The sequence below is a fragment of the Pelecanus crispus genome, chromosome 15 (genome assembly GCF_030463565.1).
Source record: "Pelecanus crispus isolate bPelCri1 chromosome 15, bPelCri1.pri, whole genome shotgun sequence".
Taxonomy (NCBI): domain Eukaryota; kingdom Metazoa; phylum Chordata; class Aves; order Pelecaniformes; family Pelecanidae; genus Pelecanus; species Pelecanus crispus.
Genome location: NC_134657.1, coordinates 4,178,316 through 4,199,058, shown reverse-complemented (window position 1 = coordinate 4,199,058; position 20,743 = coordinate 4,178,316). Strand labels below are relative to the sequence as shown.

Here is a 20,743-nt window from a genome sequence, read left to right as displayed (position 1 = left end):
CGCGGAGCCGGACCCACCCCCGGCTCCGAGCTCCTCCTCTGGCTTCTGGTCCCCCGCCCCGGCTCCGGGCCTTCCCCCGGCTCCGGGCCCCCGCCCTGGCTCCGGGCCGCCGCCGCCCCTGCCCCGCAGCCGGCAGAGGGAGGGGCGGGACGCCCCCGGCGCCGTAGCCGCGGGTGCCAGCCAGCAGCTCCAGCCTTATTTCAGCACACGGCTGAGGTTTTGTCTCTCCCGCCCGGGTGACTGCACGGGTGGAAAAAATCTGGAGCGGGCCTGGAGCAGTTTTCCGTAATTCCAGTGGCAATTTACTCCTGTTATCACAGCAGAGCCCAGTGTGGGAAAGCAAGTTACATTTGATCAAACTTTATGCCACTGTGTAGCAAAGAGAGGAACAAACTCTATGATGTGACTTATATGTGCACATCGAGCCATGGAAAGCTCTGTACTCCGGTGCAGCTCCCAGAAGACAGTAGCAGGCCATCCAGAAACGCTGTGAGCTAAAATGGAGTGTGAAATCCCTGACTAGATAGAGCCAGCGAACCAGCTTAGTGAAGGCGAGCGGGCAAGATGCTTTCTTAACTTCTTCCTGCAAATGAGCTGTTTGATGGGGGGCCGGGAGGGGACACGACACGCGACTGCTATCTGTAAAAACAGTGAGTGAGACCCTGTCCCTGCACGTCTCAGTGGGGCTGGTCTTTTCTCAGAAGGTCTGGTGTGTTTTGAGGCTGCTTTAAACACGGAGCTCTGATCCTCTCATTTTTTAGGAAGTTGCTGCTTTGCTTGGAGCACGTGTTGCACGTACTCATTGGAACATCTGCATTGGCAGCTGCCTCTGGTTAAAAAGACAGGCAGCCGACTCCAGCCAGAGTGCACAAAGCAGTACAAACATAGAAACAGGAAAAAAAAAATATGCTTGCTGGGTTGGCATAGCTGCAGAATGCAAACACAGCTGTCAAATAGGGACAGCCTGAGTACAGCCGTATAAACAATGATGCATTCATGATTTCTAGTGTGCAAAATGCCTTTCGTTTTAGAATGGAGAGATCTGACTTCATTAAAATGAGAAACTTGCCATTTTAAACATTCTAGATTGAGTCACAGCTCTCAGTCTGAGGTTTGAAGGTGAGGGGCTGAATGCCTTTGCTGTGGCTCCTGGCTTGAAGTGTTGAGGCTGCTAAGGATTTCTCAGGGGCTTTGTCTGGGCCTGCAAAGTACTGAAGAAATCTAAAGTGAAAGTCTGTTTTCTTTTTTTTTTTTTTCTTTCTTTTTTCTATTTAGTGAAACTGGCAGCTCTGCAAAAGGAAGTTTCTTGAAATCACCATCTTAGGGAGAACTAGTATTTCCTTGGATTGTTGCCTGTAGTACATCGTTTGAGCATGAGGACTATTCTGTTTGCCTGGTAATTATGAGGGAATTCCTGCTTTGGGGAGAGGGAATGGAAACAAAAGTGCTTTGAAAACACTCAAGAATATTCTTAGTGAACAAACAAATAGTAATGGTAGTTCTTTGGGAGGATGTTATTATGAAGCATGGAGAATATTAGTTAGCCACAGTGTGGCCCTTCTAACATGCTTAGTTTTTTCTCCTCTAAGATCATACCTTCTTGGTTTTATTTTGAAAATCTGAATCCTATAATATTGGGACTTCTGTTAATTTAAAGAGGTGGTTTACTGAGAGAAAACAGCAGACTTGGGCCTCAATTTTGCACAGCCAATTTTTTAATTAAAACTGACCTCTGCAATGAGGGAGGCTTCTGTGTTATCCCAATGCTTTTATGATGCCCTGTATGTTTCCAGCTGTGTATTCTGTAGCCCCAGCCCAGCTAAGCGATACATAGTGCGTTGAGGCATTGCATTTCTTTGCTATCTCAATGCCCATGCCGCACCATCGCTCAGCACGCATTCTGTGCTTTTTATGCCTCTGCTCCTTTCTATGGCTTTTTATGCCTCTATGGCTTTTTATGCCTCTGCTCAGTACTGCTCCTTTCTCGCCGGCACCTTACCTTCCTATTGTAACGTGCTCCACGGGCCGAGCTCAGCTGTGGCTGAGGACTCGGTGCCTCTTTCAGTGGTGGCTTCATGCATACTGCAACATTGCTGTCCATCTACTTAATGTCTTACAGAACAGGGCATAACATTTATACAGCCTCTGTCATTCTGTGAGTTCTTTGCAGAGAAGTAAATATTATTGTTCGCACCTTACAAGAGAGAAAATAAGTAATCTTTTAATGTTGCTTTCAGTAATGGAAGCAAAGTTGGGTTTAATTATACACAGTGCCTAAGAAAATGGCACTGTCACTTCTAGGTGTTTGCTTCAGTAGAAATAAGGTGTTGCTCAAGGCCTCACGTAGGGTATGTGTCAGTGGTGGCTCCTCATCTGTTCTGCAGGCTCAAAGGGGTTTCCCCGCATCTAAGTCTTACATTCACTGCAGTATAAAAATGACCCTCAGCCAATTTTTTTTTTAACTGCGATTTTATAAGACAGGTTTATTTTGCCTGTTCTCGAAGTTAGGCAGAATAAACTAGAAAAAGATGCATGGATAAATCATCAACGCTAGAGCAAGAAAACCCAACTCAAGGAGAAAGAGATAAATGTAAGACTTAAAGATGTATATATGGCCAGAGAAAAAGTTAGCATAGGAAATAAGACCGCAGCAGGTTTTGTGTTTGCCAAGGAAATGCATGAGGCGAGACGACAGGTGGAAAGAAGGCATTTAGTAAGGGCTTCCAGAGCTGTGCACAATCCATTTCTGTTTTGCTTTTTTCCACACTTACTGACCGTGTCAACCAGATGCAGCCCAGCGCTACCCGAGGCTGGCCAGGAGAGCCCCCTGCCCCGCACAGCCTCCCCTTTCCCCTTGCCTTAACGCGCCCTTCTCCCTCCGCACACCGCACACCGCGTCCCGGGGCCGCGGCTGTGGCCCGGCGGCTGCTCCGCCTTGCTGGAGCCCGCACGCCAGCTGGAGCAGCTCCTGCAGCTCCGGGCTCGGAGCCCCGCAGCTTCGCGTCCCTGCCGGGGCAGACGTTCCCTCGCTTCGCGCCAGCCGCGGCCCCAGCGCTTCCTGCTCTCCCCCGGCTCGGCCCCGCCGCCTCCCCGCCTCTCGCGGGGGCCGGGGCGGCCCGGGAGGAGGAGCCGCCGCCGCCCCGCTTCCTCCGCCCGTCCCCGCCGGGCGGGTCTGGTGCGTGGCACAGGCTCCGGCAGCCCCGGAGCTTTCTAGAGCCGCCGTCCGCCGGGTCCGTAGGCAGGCAGCGGCCGCGGCCGGCAGCGGCTCCCGGGCCGGGACGCGACGCAGGCGGGGAAGTCGGCTCCATGGTGCCTGCGGCGGTGCTGCTGCCCTGGGCGGTGCTGGCGCTGCTCGGGGCGGAGGGCGGCCGTGCCTCGGAGCAGGACGGTAAGGGGGGTCTGCTGCGGCGCGGAGGGGGGGACCGGCAGCGCCGGGGGCTGCTGGCCGGGCGGCCGGCCGGGCTCCGCCGCTGTCCTTAGTGCCCCGCTGCGGCTCCCAGGCGCTGCCCGACCCGAGAGGGTGCCCGCTGCGGAGCCTGAGCCCCGGGCGGCAGCCGGAGCCTGCTGCCGAGTGCGGAGGCGGTGCGCGGGCTGGCCTGGTGTCCGCACACGCTTCTGGAGCGCCTGAGCTGGCCGGCGGGCGCTCACGGCTCTGAGGGGGGAGACGAGCCTTGGGCACCGTTTCCTCCCGGTGGAGAACTCGCAGTCCCTTGGGTTGCATCCCACCTGGGTCAGCCCTTCCTGCTTCTGAACTTACACGGCTCAAGAGTTGGGTAACGGAGAGCGTTTGATCCCAGACTGGCCACGCTGTGACCTGAGATCCGGGATGCTCCTCAAATAACACCAGGCGATCCCCACATGAGCAGTTGGTAGATGCTCTGAAGAGAAGGTGGTAGAACAGCAGAGGATTAGGGCAGCTACGCAGTGTCAGCCAGGCTGACAAAGAGGTTCACGCGCTGTCGCTCTGCCAAGAAGTTCGGATAATTATCTCTGTCTTAATTAGAGAAGTGGTAATTAAGAGGAGATTTCATCTTGTTACCTAGAGTATTTTCCTTCACAGTATGTGATTCTGGTACAATTACCTTTAATATATATATTACTTAATAACAATACGGTTAATGTATATCCATGGGAGTGTTGGGAGTTCTTTAGCTATAGCGGCATAACTAAAGCAAAATAATTTCAGCATTTAGCATAACTATTAGACAAATGTAAGAAAGAAATTAATCTCTTTGTGCTATCCCGCCTTCCTTACACACCCCAAATCTTCCACATTTTTAGTAAGGTTTTAGAGTGCACTAGAGAGATAAAATTGAGTGCTGGGAAAAGAGAATAAGGTACGTTGGTTAGGAAGAGGGATTTGGAATTAACTGCTTTCTGAACCCGTCACTTCTGGCATGGCCCGAAGAAAAAATGCCTTACCTTTTCTGTGCCTCAGCTTCCCCAGAGTAATATGAGAATACTGATGCCTATCTTCTCTCTTGTATGTTCTTTTAAATCTCTGCAAAAGCTCTAAGCATAGTTATTTGTGGTTAATTGAACCTTTAAAAATAAACGTCCGTAAATGTAAATTTAATACAGAGATTATATTGTCCGCTATTAAATTGTGCACTGATTTTTTCTGTTTGATCCCTGTATTAATGGTGTTTTCTTGGACACTATCTTAACAGGAAGTGGCACGGTAAGATTTCCCAAAGCACAGCCTAGGGATAAATTCATTCCTTGTCCTAAACTGCAGCTGCAGCTGTGCTTTCCCTGTAGAGTCAGGGCAGAAGTAAATAACTCTAAAATTTTTTGTTACTGAACTCATCTTGTCACTGATTTTTACTCTTTGTAAAAACTCAGAAATCTACCCAATCATTTCACTGTGACGTTGATACCAGAGTCCCTGTTCCAGTAGTTTGTCCCTACAGGATCTGTTTCATCTGTAGTGCTCAAAACCCCTCACAAAAGTGGTAAATATGCTCTATTATCATTCTACAGATGGAAAAACAGAGGGATAGCAAGATTGGCTCCTTGTTGCATAGCAGAGCTAGCAGTACAGTCCAGTTCCCCTGGTTCCTTGCTTCGTTAACCACGCTGTGTTCATATTTTGCAGCTATACCATTATTAAATGTATTTACAGGATTTCTAATTGTCAGCATGGCCCAAGGAATCTCTGGGCCCAGGAGGCCCAGCTTAACAGAATAGGCTACCATTTCTACATATGAAAAGTAACTGTGACATGCAAAATAGGGAAGCATAAATCTGCTTTTGGAGGTCTTAAAATGCCTGCATGTAATACTGAAATTAAAAGGGTTTACTGCTCTGTCTCTGGAAATACCTATCAGCTGCACCAGCGTTCAGCAAAATCTTCAAGAGAAAAAAGGGTTAAAGGAGAAGGAGTGGAGGCAGCATAGCTCAGCACAGGCTTCTAGTACTGGACTGAAGGAATGTCTCTTGGGATGGAAAGCTCTCGCTACTGCAGAGATTTCTCTGAACAGAAACCGAGCTTAATGTCTCTCAGAGTCCTACCCCCACAGACCAGTAATGAGAAGGGAATCTGTAACTTGGAATTCTGCTGGGGAGGATAATTGTCTCTCTGCTGGCTTTTCCATGCTCCAGTGAGTTCACACACTGCACGGTGAAACCTTTTCTGTCTTAGGAATAGGACACAGCTTCCCGTTCATCCATGTGAGCCTTCAGCTCTTGCATCGTGTCCAGCAAACTTCTGGCAGTCTTATCACAAACAGTTTGTTGCTTTCTTGGCGTGGCGGCATGAAAATGAATTAGTGATTTATTTAATGTGAGATGCCTGAGAATTCAGGCTGAAATAATTGCTAGCAGTCAGGCTCTTTTCCTTCTTTCCTTCTTTCCTTCTTTCCTTCTTTCCTTCTTTCCTTCTTTCCTTCTTTCCTTCTTTCCTTCTTTCCTTCTTTCCTTCTTTCCTTCTTTCCTTCTTTCCTTCTTTCCTTCTTTCCTTCTTTCCTTCTTTTATCACATCATATGTTTTCTCCTCTCCTTTCAGGTACTAGAATTCGATGTTTGTCTTTACATTCCTCTCTGGCAAGGCCACATTTGCCCCCCTCTTCACTGGCAGTTTGATCTTTACCTTCTCAGAAACCATGAGCTCAGAGCTATCTGAAAAAGCTGCCATGGTTTTCTGGATACCATCATATGGCTAGAAACTTTAATGTCTTTAACATATTCCCTGAGGAGATGTATATTTTACTCATTTGTTTGCACCCTCTGACTGGACAGGACACAAGGAACTGGAGTGTGCTGGAGGAGCTGGATTAGGAATGCACTTCATACGTCTAAAAATCTGCCTTTAAAAACTGCACAAATGCAGGATTCATATTCTTTTATTTGTCACCCTCTGTCTGTGTGAGTGTCTAACAAAACACAATTTGAGCTGACCTTCTATTGACTGTTCTCAATTTCTCCTCTCTTTTTATTCTGATGCAGGTAAAGGATTTTAGGAATTTCCTTGGGAACATCCTCCTTCTTCCTAACTTGGAGTCTCACACTTATTTTTTACTTTTGCTGCCTTTGTCAGGTCTATCTAGGACTCCAGCTCCTAGATCCTTCCTCTCTAAGATCAGACGGAATATCAGTTTGGGTGCACCAGGATGATGCATCTGGTACATCCATTGAAAAAAAATCATTGTTCCAAAAGAAGCCTGCTCAAGCCAAGAAAATGTACTTTCAGTTTTTCCTGGTATTTTCTGATGTTAAAATCGGATGGCCAGGATTTGCATTTAAGCACTGTTGCCAGAGCCTATACAAATTCCTAGTTAAGCAAAAGTGTTACAAAGATGAAGTATAGCATTTAATCATTATGATGAAGAAATGAGAGCTTCTACATAAAAACCATATTCCAGTGGTACTATAGAGAAACTTCTGAAAGAGAACTTCAGGATTTAGCTCTGTCATTTTTAAGGGACTGGAAATGTAAAGCAAGTTTGGGAGGAGAATGTAAATGAAAGTTATGGCAGAATTAAATTCACATTGTGTATGTATGAGAAAATCTGTAAAACACCTCAGGAATGCAGTAGAAAGTTGGAGCAGCCCTGGAGAGGGAATAATAACATTCAGCCTAATTTTGGTTGTCTTCTACACCCAGTCAATGCTGAGTGACAAAAAAGCAACTCTGTGGGGAACAGGAAGCCAATTGCACTAAATGGATGACTTCCAAATGGGCATTTTATAGTAGTGCTATTTTTTATCTTCAAGTTTAATTTCCTTCATACTCTGTGTGATAGAATTGTAGCTTTCAATAGCAGAGCAAAAAACCCTCTTAATACATTATATTTTCTTTTTCTAGCTCATAACTCAGGCAATGAAACTGTATCTTTACCTAATCTCTTATTTTATACCCAGGACCAAGTTCTAATTGCCACTACAAAGGAACAGTCTTGCTTGTGCTGCAATTAGGTTTGGGTTCTTCAGTCAAGCACTGAAATTTGAGGGCACCTTTGCCATGTTCTGTCCCCTGTGATAGTTAGTTCCTCCAGTAAAACATTGGCTACATCCACACTTTCTTTTTTCCCCTCCACACATATTTGATGAGTTGGTGCCAAGAAAATCCAGGCAGCAAATAAGTAGGATTTGAAGCTGGTTTTCTTCCTTTGTGGGCAGTGAGAACACCTATAGTGCTTAACATTGTACAGCGTAGAGATAATTGGGTGAGGTGTAAGCAACCTGTTTTCAGCAGGATATAGTAGCTCCACAGCTAGACTATCTCCCTTGCCTGATTTAAAATGAACCTGGACATCTGTCAACGTCCTATAGAACAGGCATAACCCGTATCCATGAACAGCAGTGACTGTTTGTGCAAAAGTTGGGACCCCTGGATTCTATTGCTGGATTCATGATTAACTTAAAGAATGTACTGGGAAAGTCACTTTGCTTCCCAAGGGTTGGATTTTGACTTCCTTTGTCAAATCTGTCAAGTACCTTTATGACTATTGATCCCTACCTTGGCTCAGTATCTGATAGTAAAGCCTCTTGTTAGGTATGGAACAGCTGGTTGTGAAAACAACACAAGTTGAATGTCTCTTGTGCTTTCTCCTGTACGCAGAAAACCTGCTGGTCCTTACTGTTGCCACCAAGCAGACTGAGGGATTCCAACGCTTTAGAAGATCGGCCCAATTCTTCAACTACAAAGTCCAGGTGATGGCTAGCAGCCTCAGTGGTGGTTGGTCAAAGGGAATTTTGAAGTGTGGAATGGATAAGAATTGGCCACAAAGTGATTAAAGAAAAGAGAGGACACACCTACTCGGCTGCCTGAAAAATACTGTGACTGGGGCATTTCTGCAGCAGTCTCTTACTCCATCCTGAGTGTTGGCTTGAGATGAGATCCCTCACTCCTGCTCAAGGGAGCCCCATGGCACTTTTCCATTGCAATGCCAAAACACACAGTACAGAGAGTGCTTCTGTCCCTGTTGCTGAGAATGCTTTGTTGCTGTGCTATGTGTTACCATCCCAGAGAATGGTTCAAAGGCTGGCATATATACCTAGTCCATCTGTCCTGATGCTGGGTTTTTTGTTGTGATTTGCACTGGGAGTTACCAGGACTAGTAAGGCTGTGGGTTCTGGTCCTTCCCTGTGAGTCTTGTTGGGAAAGTGACCTGTTCAGTAGACCCTGTGCCTGTCGTTCTTTAGGTGCTGGGGCTGGATGAGGAATGGCAGGGTGGAGATGACAAGAAGCCAGCAGGAGGTGGGCAGAAGGTCCGTCTCTTGAAATCAGCCTTGAAGCAGTACGCGGATAAGGAAGACTTGATCATCCTTTTCATAGACAGGTACTGGGTTGGAAAATATTTGCCATGAACTGAATCATAAGGCTGTTTGGACAGGTTCTTACTAAGAAGAAATGAACTGTGAAGTAGATTGCTTTTGGAAGGTGTGTCCAGACCTCCTCTGTTTTTTTTCCCCCTGAATTCTGTGCAGTTGCCTGAGAGTTGCTCAGAGCTGCATCCATGGCAGCTGGGAAGGTCTGATCAGAATAGGCTGATTCCAACTCTTGCATAAACTTGATAGCATTTACCTGTTTCTGCCAGGGTGGAATTTGGCTGCCTCTATTTGCAGAGAATGACCAGACAATTTATGTGGATCTAGGCAGGCTTTCTTACCAGAATGATTTGTTTTATAAGGTGAGGCAGGCTGCAACACAATCCTGAGAGCCAAGAATTAGTCTGCCAGAGAAATGTGAAGAGGGAGAAGGACAGTTTGGAGTCTCTGTGTCTTGTCATATGCCCAGCAACAGGCAGGGCTGAGATCCCTGTATCTGTCTCTAGGTCCCATAGCAGGGAGATCATCTTCTGCAGCTCTGCGTGTCTACGTGTGTTTAGAGATGTTGGGAATGATTCACCTCTGGAATGAGCAACTTTTTCAGTCACCAAAATGAGTTTGAAGTATGCAAATCCTCTTGCAGAAAATGCAAGTCTCATTCAGGGAGTGTTGCCTGGGAATTTAGTCAGTTCTACCCAGTATTGAAGAGGTAGCGGCTGGAGTGCAGCCTCCAGTGAGTAGTGTCCTCCTGAAGATTTGCAGGGAGCTCAGTGGAGAGCAGCAGGATGCCAAAAGATGTAAAAAGCATGAGGTTTGTTTAATCTAGAAAGAAATGGCAGAGTAATTCTTCCTCCAATAAGCAAAAAGTTGTTACAAACAGTGAGGACACCAGGCTTCACAGTTCCAAATGGGGGAAAAGCAGGAATAGATCGGCATGTTTTGCAGCTTGGAAGATTTGTTTTTATCATCGGTAAAAACTTTGTAAAAGTAAGAATGGGCGTAAGTTGCCCCAAGACAACGTGGAATCTTCTGCAGTTGAAAGTAACATCTTCCACTCTATGAATAAGATTGCACTTTAATTAGCTGTAATTATGACAAAAAATGTAATACTGTGAAACAGAACTAAAAGAAAGGGATTCCTAAAGAATTAGCTGTACCTAGAAACTTTTCACACTGATGTGTTTTTCTGACTCCATTCCTTTCTGTCCCTTTCTTTTCTGTTTTTTACTCTAGCTATGATGTACTTTTTGCTTCGGGCCCCACAGAACTGCTGAAGAAGTTCAAACAAGCCAAGAGCAAGGTGGTCTTCTCAGCAGAGAACTACATCTATCCTGACAGAAAGTTGGAATTCAAGTACCCTCAGGTGCGAGATGGAAAGCGCTTCCTGGGTTCTGGAGGTAAGATGCAGAACTTGCTTTCAGCTGAGAACCTCTCTCAGCTTTTTCCTCCTATTAGAAGGCCTTTGGGACCAGGTGCGGAAAGCATCTTTATAGAAGATGGTGCAAACTGAAGCCCTGTGCATAACTGGCTGTAATGGAAAGACTAACAATGCTCCTGTCTTTTACCTGCAGTAGAGGACATAGCTATGAATTGCTATGTAGAGGATAGGAACCTGATCCCTATCCCTTCTCCCTTTTCAGTGAGACTTGTCATTCAGGGTGTGGGTATCTGAGCTTTTCTGATGCTGAAGATTACAGGTTTGAACCTGGTGTCATTCCATGTTGGGAAGTGCAGTCTGCACATGCCTTTGCTGAAAGCTGGTGTATCTCTGCAGCAACACAGGGGGGAGTGAGACTTCGTGTGAAAGAAGTGAGAGTATGTGTATACAGGAGTACTTCTTTTTTTTTTGGTTGTACAGGTTGAAACACCTCTTCATACTTATTCCCACAGGCTTCATAGGTTATGCTCCAAACCTGAGGAAGCTTGTGGAAGAGTGGAAAGGACAGGATGATGACAGTGACCAGCTATTCTATACGAATGTCTTCTTGGATCCAGAAAAAAGGGTAGGTGTAGCTAGATTTTGGGATTAGGAGGAGTTGTCTGAGAAGCATTGTTGTTAATTCTCTGTGCAGTATCCCTGTTGACAGTAAAAGAAGTTAATCACATGCATATTGACCCTTAATTACTGCTCTGGCATCCTTATGTGAAAAAGGCCAGTAGTGTGTCTAGTTACCCATTTTCATTTTGAAAATTTGCATTCTAGCTGCTACCCCCTTGTTCTGTTATTAGCAGTTTTTATCTTTAAGCTTAAAATGTGAATGGGAAGACAGATGTCTTAAAACAAGTCTTACTGGAAATTCATACCAGTATCTGTATGTGCTGATGTTTAAAGCCGTTGAGTGGCAGAACTAACCAACCTCCTCCCAGGGGATGTGAAACCCAGACTTTAAGTGTGTATCTTCCCTGCAGAGTGCAGTGCTGACTTAGAGATATCCAACCTAGCACTAAAGTACGTTGTAGGTAAAGGGGCAGATGAGGCCTGAGCAGAATTGAGGTGACAAGGGACAAAGGTTCACAGCCTTGTAGCCACTGTTGCGCCACAGGACGGGGACCGTAGGCATCATGGTGGATGTTCCCTGTGGAACATCCAGCCCTGCTGTAATGAAGAGGCTGCCACTGCCTTCAGCAAACACCTCCAGATCCTGGCGGACAAAATCTGCGTCAGCCTATGTAGCATGCCACGTAACATCATAGAGAAGTCTGGAATGCACCCTGGGAGCATCATTGCCATTCCAGCACTGTGTGGTGCACGGGCCTAATCATCCAGCCCGCAGGGTGATTCTGCTTCTGTTGTCCCTGCCCAGCTCTGCATTACACAGTGCAGTCTGTCCCTGAGGGACACCACGAATGCACGGGAACTGAGAAGTCAAACTAACAGTGAAGTCAAGAGGAAGCATTAGAAATAGGAAACTGCTTTCAGAGTGATTAGAGGAGTTGCACTTATTTACCAGCAGGGCTGGTAAAAAATACAGAACAGCTGCGCTTTTTTCCTTCCCCGAATCTGAATATGGCCCACGATATTTTAACATGAACAGTTCCTTTAATGTTCTCATCTGCAGTTCTGGCCCTGTGCCACGCAAAGGCTGAGTAATTCCACTGACTTGGCATCCAGACAGCGGATGTTAGCACCCTGCTGTCCTTTCCAGTAATCAATCTTAATAGATGCCTGGAGGGACACTGAACTCTGTTAAGTCAGAGCTGGATTTTAGTCTGACAAAAATCCAGTCCAAGTGTGACTTGCAGAAGGGGATAAAAACAAAGATTGCGTGAGCTGGCCTGGCACTCTTACAGTGTTCTGGTTTGACACCGGTACCTGGGGCAACACTTGGCGTAACACTTGCCCTGTGGATAGATGGCAAGAAACTGTCTTTACAGCAGATGTTTTTGCTATCTTGGCATTCCTGCATATTATACGTGGGTTTTATATGATTGTGCTGCAAGGGTACTTCATTAATATGCTGCATATTATTATTGGCACACCCAAAGCAGCTTTAAAATGTTTATTTGCATGGTTTTGCCTAATACAATATGTTTAAATTATTTTAGAAAATGGCAAGTTGTCCCAGATTCAAGCAAAAATGAGGATTAGCTGGGAGTGTTTTAGGCTTCAGAGCTTCGAGAGTATGGAAATGATTATAGGAATGTGATATGTCTTCGCTCAGCATAGGGTCTCTCGCATGTAAAGAATGGATGCCCACTTGTGTTCTAATTAAGGTTATTTATCTCATTCTTTTAAAGGAAAGTATCAACATCAGTCTAGACCAAAGAAGCCGGATCTTCCAAAACCTAAATGGCGCATTAGGTGAGATGGAAGAAGGAAGCTCATTTCTCCTTGGAATGCAACTGCATGCTGACACCAGAAATAAAGTTGTGTTGTGGCTGCAGGGATTAAATTTCAGAAATTCCTGTCCCTGCAGAATAAGCCTCAGTAAAAAGCCTCTGCCAGAGTTCTGGGATTTATTTACCAATCCCGCTGCGACCAGCTAGGTTCTCATTGCAATTCCCTCTTCACTTGGGGGAATGCAGGTCAGGTTTTCCATCTTACACCTCCTTGCCACTTTGATCTCCAAGCATGTCAGATTGCATTAGCCTTGGGGATTGAAACTGGGAGGAACTTCAGTGCAAGTAATAACACATAACCCTGCCTAGGGCTTGCCTGTCTTTCTGCTTCAGAACTGTGTGTGGAATGCCACGGAAGGTGAGATGCAGCCAGACACTGCCTGTGAGCACTCACTGACTGTACCAGGTTTCTGGCCTGACCTGCTGATTGATTGATTTTGCTAGTCCTGGGAAAAGTAATTCACTTACTCTCCTGACACTGTTGCCTAATGTTTTCAGTTTATGGTCGTGCACCACTCCATCTTTATTCCAGTCAGGTAAAAAATTATAACAGCAGTGTAGTTTTTGGCTCCTGTGCTCATTATAACAACGATAGACTGGAGCGTGGATCTGTACTAGTCTGTTTTCCAAAGGATTTTGTGTGGTTGTGTTGAGGAAGCATCTTGGATGATCTCTGCCAGGAGGGTAGGCTTTTATCTGGGGTGAAAAAGAGAGGTAGCAGGTGCATAGAATGCTTAGGTGAGAAGGGCCTGAGTCCTCCCTGGCCATCAATAGCTGTTCCTCACAGCACAATTTGTCAATACCAGTGCTGAAAGACTGTTTCAGTGTGGCTTCTGCTAATTCCCAGTAGAGGCATATTTGTCAACCTAGCAAGCTGCACTCTTTGTCCAACTTCCCAGCCATCCTCCTGTTACCTCACAGATTCATTCTGAACATTTTTTCTCCTTTCTGGATATGATCTGTAGCCCTTAAACTACTTGTGCATGGTTATTCATGTCCATGCTTTCATCTTTCAGCAGTTGTTCAGTAGAGTGGTGCTAATTATTAATTGTGCTGCTAATTATTAATAAAAGCCTTCCTCTGATAACATGATGGCAATGTCATTTCCAGATGAGGTAGTTCTGAAGTTTGAAAACGCACGAGTGAGAGCAAGAAACTTGTTATATGACACTCTGCCTGTGGTGATTCATGGAAATGGACCCACCAAGGTAAGTGGGCGTCCTGAGGGAAATGCTTGATATGTATTTGTCGCAAAGTGACCCTTTAGGCTTGAGTGTATGAGGTTACTGTCTTCCCATATACTGACTTTCCCTGTGTGCATTTACATTTGAGAAACAGTAGTGGTCCAGGTCCATAGCAGCAAGATGAGTCTGATTCAAAGATCAGCGTGTAATTATACCCTCAGGCTGTCATGCTTTTTAGATTCTTTAGTCCAAGAAGAAGGTAAATGAAGTTCTGATGAAATGTGATCTTAGACTGGGAGTGGATGCAAAGAAACTCCCCTGCCCTGTAATGCCTAACATGGTAAATTGCCTTTTGCAGCTGCAGTTGAACTACCTGGGAAACTACATCCCTCAAATATGGACATTTGAGACTGGCTGCACTGTGTGTGATGAAGGTCTGCGAAGCCTCACAGGGTTTAAGGTAAGGCTGATGTCTCTTCAAACCTCTCAAGTCAAGTCTTACAATTACAATGGGATCTTATGTGTCTGATGTGGTACCTGAGCCACCACTTCTCTTCTCACTGAATGTAGGATGAGGCATTGCCAATGATTCTGATTGGCATTTTCATCGAGCAGCCCACCCCATTCCTCTCGCAGTTTTTCTTGCGGCTTCGTAACCTTCATTACCCAAAGCAACGAATCCAGCTCTTCATTCACAACCATGTAAGTAAAGTCGGCCTGTGATGGTCTTAGCAAATGCGGGGGAAATGTAAACCTCCTCCTGTACTGTAGGCACCTTTGCAAACTTTGACTAGATTTCCAGGCTCTAATCCCAGTACTTACCTGCAATGGCACCTGTAAGATAGCTCCATCCATCTGTAAAGATGTGGAAGTGGGAAGAAATGTTGCTCATCTGGTTTGGCATTTCAAGAACAGGAGGCTGAGCAGCCTTGGATGAGCCCATCCCATCTGTTTTTCCTTATTTTTCCTTTGGCATAGGAGCAACATCACTCGATGCAGGTGGACTCTTTTGTTAAAGAGCATGGCAAAGAATATCTCGCCATCAAAGTGATTGGAGCAGATGATGAGGTGGAGAATGCTGAGGCGCGTAACTTGGGCATGTAAGTGAAGAGGCCATATGTGATGGCTAGCAGAGTCAGCCTCTGTCCAAACTAAGGCAGTCCAGTTTTTCTGAGTATCATCGCTATCGAGTGGATGCTTCTTTTCTTTCAGTCACCCTCTTCTTTCAGTTTTCCTAGCATTAGCTCCCCATGCCCATTATATATTGGAAAAAAGTCAGCCCCAATACCAGCTCCCTTTCTCCGATTTCAGAGACCAAGTTCTCACTGGTCCTTTGCTCTGTTAGAAGGACAGTCCTGTATGTCCCACCCTCATCAAGCAATCTATATGCCCAGTCATAGATCACAAAGAATATGCACCTATATCTCTGAAGAGGAGGAGTGTAGTAGTAAAACTAAGAGCTAGTGGCAGAGTATCTTCCTGTCTGTGATCAGGAGGTTGACTTTGAGCTCAGATCTGGATTTGGGCCAACTGTAAATGGGAACCTCTTCAGTTTGTGCTGGGGAAACAGTTTGCTAAATGTTGATTTTGGCTGTGTCTCAGCCTGTGCTATTGGATACTGAATCTGGTGTGCTTGTACTGTGCTAGCCTTCTGGGTCGTTACGTTAAACTGAACTTTTCTGAGCACCCAGAAGACGACCTTTAGTCTACAGGGTGAGGGAATTCCTGGTGTTCTTTCCCTTGTCTTGGTCTGTTCTAGGAGGATTTTGATGTGACTTTTCTTGTTCTCTGGCTATAGGGATTTGTGCAGAAGGGATCCTGACTGTGACTATTACTTTAGCGTGGATGCTGAGATAGTTCTGAAGAACACAGAGACTCTAAGGATCCTGATCGAACAGAACAAGTGAGTTTTTTGGTCTGAGCGGTCCTTACTGGTCATCTGTCACATGAGGAATACAGTGAGATATCACTGAGATGTGTAAGGTGCTAGGAGAACTGTGTCAGAGATGGAATGTTAGACAAACACCTCTTATTTTTTTACTGTAGTTGTAATGCCTGGATTTTAGGCAGTGGATGTAAATCATCCCTCGTTTTGTTTTTATGTAGTTACTAGAACAAATCGGGTTCTAAGAGACTTGCTGCAGCGTGCAGTTAGATAGAAGATTGTGACCATATTTGCCCTTTCTTATGTGGAATTTTATTCCAACAAAGTTAACAGAAGCAGCAACTCTGTAAGTAAGTAAGTGAGGGAGAATCTAACTCTTATGATCCTGTGGTTTGTAAATCTTTTCCTTCTCTTCCTGTGGTAACATCCTGTCGTGCAATTCCTTTTCCTTTTGTGCTCACAGGCTGGTGATTGCCCCGCTGGTAAGCCGTCATGAAAAGTTGTGGTCAAATTTCTGGGGAGCACTGAGCCCTGATGGATACTATGCCCGCTCAGAAGATTATGTGGATATTGTTCAAAGGCGGAGGGTGTGAGTATGCAAAGAGAGTTTCTTACTGATATAATCCCTCAAATGTAAAGCTTGCTGCAGCACATTATCATCAAACCAGCTGATGTCAAAGAACAAGAGAGCACAACTGTCTTTGTGCATAGAAAAGGAAAAGGCTGTACTCCCATTTGGAAGCTGCCGCTGAACAGACACTATAACATACTTCAGGCAGATTTTCTTATGATCAGAGTAAGGGTTTAAGAGTCCTGACTGTGCTGAAATCACTTCATCTTACTGATGTCATGTTTTCCCACCTGTGGATTATAGTTAGTGTGGATTATAGTTAGTGTGATCCTTAAAAATCCTGTAAAGTGCTGTTTAATCTTTATCAGATAGTCTTCATAAAATACCAGGTGATCCTTGGATGGAAGATTCACAAAATATAATTGTTGGTTCATTCATATTTTGGAGGGGACCTCTTTTTTTTTTTTTTAGGCCATTATATGTGTGATGAATGCTGGAAATCAGCTTATGCACTTTGGCTGTTCAGTTTTTTTAAATCACTGGAAAAAAAAAATGTTGATCTCTGGGAAGAGATTTAAGCCATTAAGTATGTCCCTAGCAAAAACACACAGCAGCAATTAATTGCTTTCACAGTGGACTAGCATTTGTGCAGCTTAAATGCTCTGGGCAAAGTGATTTTTCCTGGAATGACAGTTCCTGTTGGTACGGTTTCTCCCTACTGTTCTGAGCTGGCTCATTTAGGCAAGCCTGGCTGATACTGTGGTGCTGCCTGCCATGACATCAAGTCCAGCAGTTTCTGTCTTAGTGCTATTTCAAGTCGTACTCTCCTACCCCTGTGTTTCAGCGGGCTTTGGAATGTTCCCTACATCAGCAACGTTTATCTGGTTAAAGCCAAGGCTCTGCGATCGGAGCTTGACCAGGGAGATCTCTTCCACAGTGGCAAGCTGGATGCTGACATGGCTTTCTGCCACAACGTTCGGAATCAGGTCAGTCGAGGAGAGAGAGTCTGGCAGGGGAGAGCTGCATGCCAGGGTGGAGGTGACAAGATTAAGTAGTTTCAAGGCATTCAGCTCTGTCGGGGCATGGGACCGGATGAGAACTGGCATTACTCAATACTGTGCAGGCTTGGAACAGTGTGGGATTTCTGTCTTGCTGTGAAACCACACAGAGCCAGGGACCACTAAATGTGGGTAACATTTTTGTTCTTCGGCATAGTCAGGGCTGTTCTAAATGGGGTTGACGGGGTAAGAAGGAAGAATCCTAATCTCACAGCAGCTGCTCTGCTCTGCTCTGCCTCCAACCCTGGCTGACAAAGAGGCACAGAATTACTGGCTCTGGCTATAACCTTTCAAAGTTCCTCATATCCAGGGTGGAAATTAAACTGAAGGCCCACAGGAGAAAGAATGAATAAATGAACAGCTTGGGCAGAGCCATCATCACTGGGGAACTGTCCTGTGCTTATATTTCATAGTGGCTCACAGAAATGTGAAGCCTGGAAACAAAGTTTGATTGTTTCCCTCTGTCCTGCAGGGAGTCTTTATGTACCTGACAAATCGGCATCAGTTTGGACACATACTGTCCCTGGAGAATTATCAGACAAGTCACCTCCACAATGACCTCTGGCAGATATTCAGCAACCCTGAGGTGAGATAACCTGCATGCTCAGCAGGCTTAGCAGTGTGGCATGTGAAGATTTGATGATTAGCTTCACCAATAAGGAAGGTCCAGGCTTTGTAATAACAGTGTCTCTCAGGTGAGATGAGGAGCATAGTTACAGAATGTAAAGAGAGGGTGTTTATGTGATTCATAACATCTGGATCTTCAAAGCTTGTGAAATACTGTGGCATGAGTGCCTGGCCTTTCACTGCCTCTTTAACCAGGCTCCACAGAAATGACTGGTTTGCTTCTCTTTTAACTGCAGGACTGGAGAGAAAAGTACATCCATGAAAACTACACAGCAGCTCTGAAAGGGAAATTGGTAGAAATGGTAAGAAAACATCACTCTTATCCATCAGAATGGGAGATTAGCATCAGGACAGTGCTTGTATCATCACTGTTGTCATTCTCAGAAATAAGCAGTTCAGCATGACCTCATAGTCTTTCAAATCCAGAGGAAACACGACCTTGAAAATATTTTTAGAACCAAATCATTCTAGAATTACGTCTCCAGCTCTCTTAAGTGGAAGTGGGGCACACAAATCAGAAGACAAATTTCTATCCTGAATATTTTAGTTACTTTCCACTTAAATTGACTCAATCTACTGTCAGTTTAACCTTATTCCTTTTGCCTCAAGCACCTGTCCTTGTTTCTGCTATTCTCACCTGTCTACCTTCTGCAGCCCTGCCCAGATGTTTACTGGTTCCCCATATTCACTGACACTGCCTGTGATGAGCTGGTGGAAGAAATGGAACATTATGGCCAGTGGTCCACAGGTGACAACACGGTAAGAAAAAGCAGGAGCTTTTTGGTTTCTGGGTTATCCTATTATCCATGCATATTTGCTGGCACCAGTGCCTCCTGTAGGAAGGCATTAGATCCCACGGTTAAACCAGGAAACTGGAGGCAATACTCGAATTTTGTTCCTGATCAACTCTGTGATTTTGCCGCTGTTCTTAAATGTGAATTCATTTTTCTGAGTCCTCTTTAGTGTCCTCTGAAGCTACAGTGTTCAGCCCTTCTTATGGTAACATTGTTTACCTTAGGTTTTAATTACTGTTTGAAATGAGATTGGCATCCTGGAAATTCTGATAAATAAACATCATATTTATTTGTAGTTGTCAGAAACAAGTGCTTTTCAGTCCTGAAGTTCAAGGTTCCCATCCTTATGGGTATTTTCATGATTCTGTTTCAGGACAGCAGAATACAAGGAGGATATGAGAACGTCCCAACTATTGACATACACATGAACCAAATTGGCTTTGAAAGAGAATGGTATAAGTTTCTTCTGGACTATATTGCACCCATCACGGAGAAACTGTACCCAGGATACTATACCAAGGTATATATACCGTAGCATCAAAACTCATGGTCAGCTCAGCACCTCCTCCAGTTGCAACTTTGTGAAAAGACTGCTAGAATCCTCTAGCAATATGCATACTATTTCCCAGTATGGAGGAACTGACCCTGGAGTATGACATAAGTATATGCATCAGGAAATACGCAATTTCCCAATGACATTCTCCTGCCTTATTGTTGGCTTCCTCTCTTAGCAGTGGGGTGCAATTGAAATATTACACCCTGCTCTGCAGCTCAGTAGCCACAGACCACTATAGCCCTGTAACAGATGTGCACTTCGTTCTTCTCTCCTGCAGACTCAGTTTGAGCTAGCCTTTGTAGTTCGCTACAAACCTGACGAGCAGCCCTCCTTGATGCCCCATCATGACGCTTCCACCTTTACCATTAACATTGCTTTGAACCGAGTTGGAATAGACTATGAGGTAAGTGTTTTCCAGTGTGTCAAGAATGCAGTACAGCCTCTTGAGCAGTCCGGGCAGCTGAAAACCCTTTCCTTATCCGTATCTGGCTTCTTCACACTAAGGATTGCAATTAATGACTGCGCTAGGGTAGAAAGAAGATTTTTGAATGCATGAGAACTCAGGAGATTCCCCAAGCACCTTCTCACGTTTTCAGAAGGGCTGCCAGGAGAAGGCAGAGCCCCTTTCCCTAAGGTGCTTTTACCAAGCCAATGTGTCTCTTGTTTTGTTTCCATCAGGGAGGAGGCTGCCGGTTCCTGCGCTACAACTGCTCCATTCGAGCTCCACGGAAAGGGTGGACCCTCATGCATCCAGGACGCCTGACCCACTATCACGAAGGTCTTCCAACCACCAAAGGAACCCGTTACATCGCAGTGTCCTTTCTTGACCCCTAGAGCCATGCTTCACAGGAAGGACCTTTCCCTGGCCCTGCTCACTGCTGACTTTGAGTGGAAACAGGGAACGCTGCTGAGAGTTTCTAAGGCATTGATCAAAGCTATTTGGATATTGATTTTTTACGGTATTTTAAGACTCCACTACTGGAAGATCTCCCTCTCTGATACTGCAGGTAATATCTAGGAATATTGCTGTAGAATTTGGAAGGAGATTTTGTGCCTTCGTTTCTGATTCTGCTCCTCATCCGCTGTTTCTTGGAAATGTGATTTACTTGAACCTTCGCTGATTGGTTGCCTTTACAAAAATGCTTTCTTGGACTGGAAATCCAGCTTTTTGGAGGCAAGTCACAAGCTCTCTCTCCAAGTAGCTGGAAGCCAATTTGCATCCACAGCATATACGGGACTGGACGTTAGACAATAATTCCTGGATACTATTCCAAATACAAACCAATCAGGGAGCTGACTCCAGGAGTCATAACAGTTAAATGTCATACCAGATGAAACTCGGTAATAAGAGCCTGAAGATCATCTGATTCCTTACCTCTTTGCAGTCCTTGGAAGCATAGCACAAAGTTCAAAGCGGCAGCAGTGGCAATACAGGTGCTTCTGGTTAGCTAAAGGA

At 45.2% G+C, this 20,743-nt stretch overlaps 1 protein-coding gene across 1 annotated transcript; it reads left to right on the top strand.

Moving 5' to 3' along the window:
- The first annotated feature begins 3,291 nt into the window (after nucleotides 1-3,291).
- PLOD1 (procollagen-lysine,2-oxoglutarate 5-dioxygenase 1) lies at nucleotides 3,292-20,121 on the top strand. The gene is made up of 19 exons (XM_075721493.1): nucleotides 3,292-3,388; nucleotides 8,063-8,154; nucleotides 8,647-8,783; nucleotides 10,006-10,169; nucleotides 10,663-10,775; nucleotides 12,511-12,574; nucleotides 13,723-13,820; nucleotides 14,155-14,256; nucleotides 14,367-14,498; nucleotides 14,775-14,896; nucleotides 15,595-15,699; nucleotides 16,145-16,270; nucleotides 17,097-17,238; nucleotides 17,783-17,896; nucleotides 18,174-18,239; nucleotides 18,592-18,696; nucleotides 19,105-19,251; nucleotides 19,565-19,690; nucleotides 19,966-20,121. The coding sequence occupies exons 1-19, from the start codon at nucleotides 3,307-3,309 to the stop codon at nucleotides 20,119-20,121; spliced, it is 2,193 nt and encodes a 730-aa protein (XP_075577608.1). The 5' UTR covers nucleotides 3,292-3,306.
- Nucleotides 20,122-20,743: the final 622 nt, after the last annotated feature.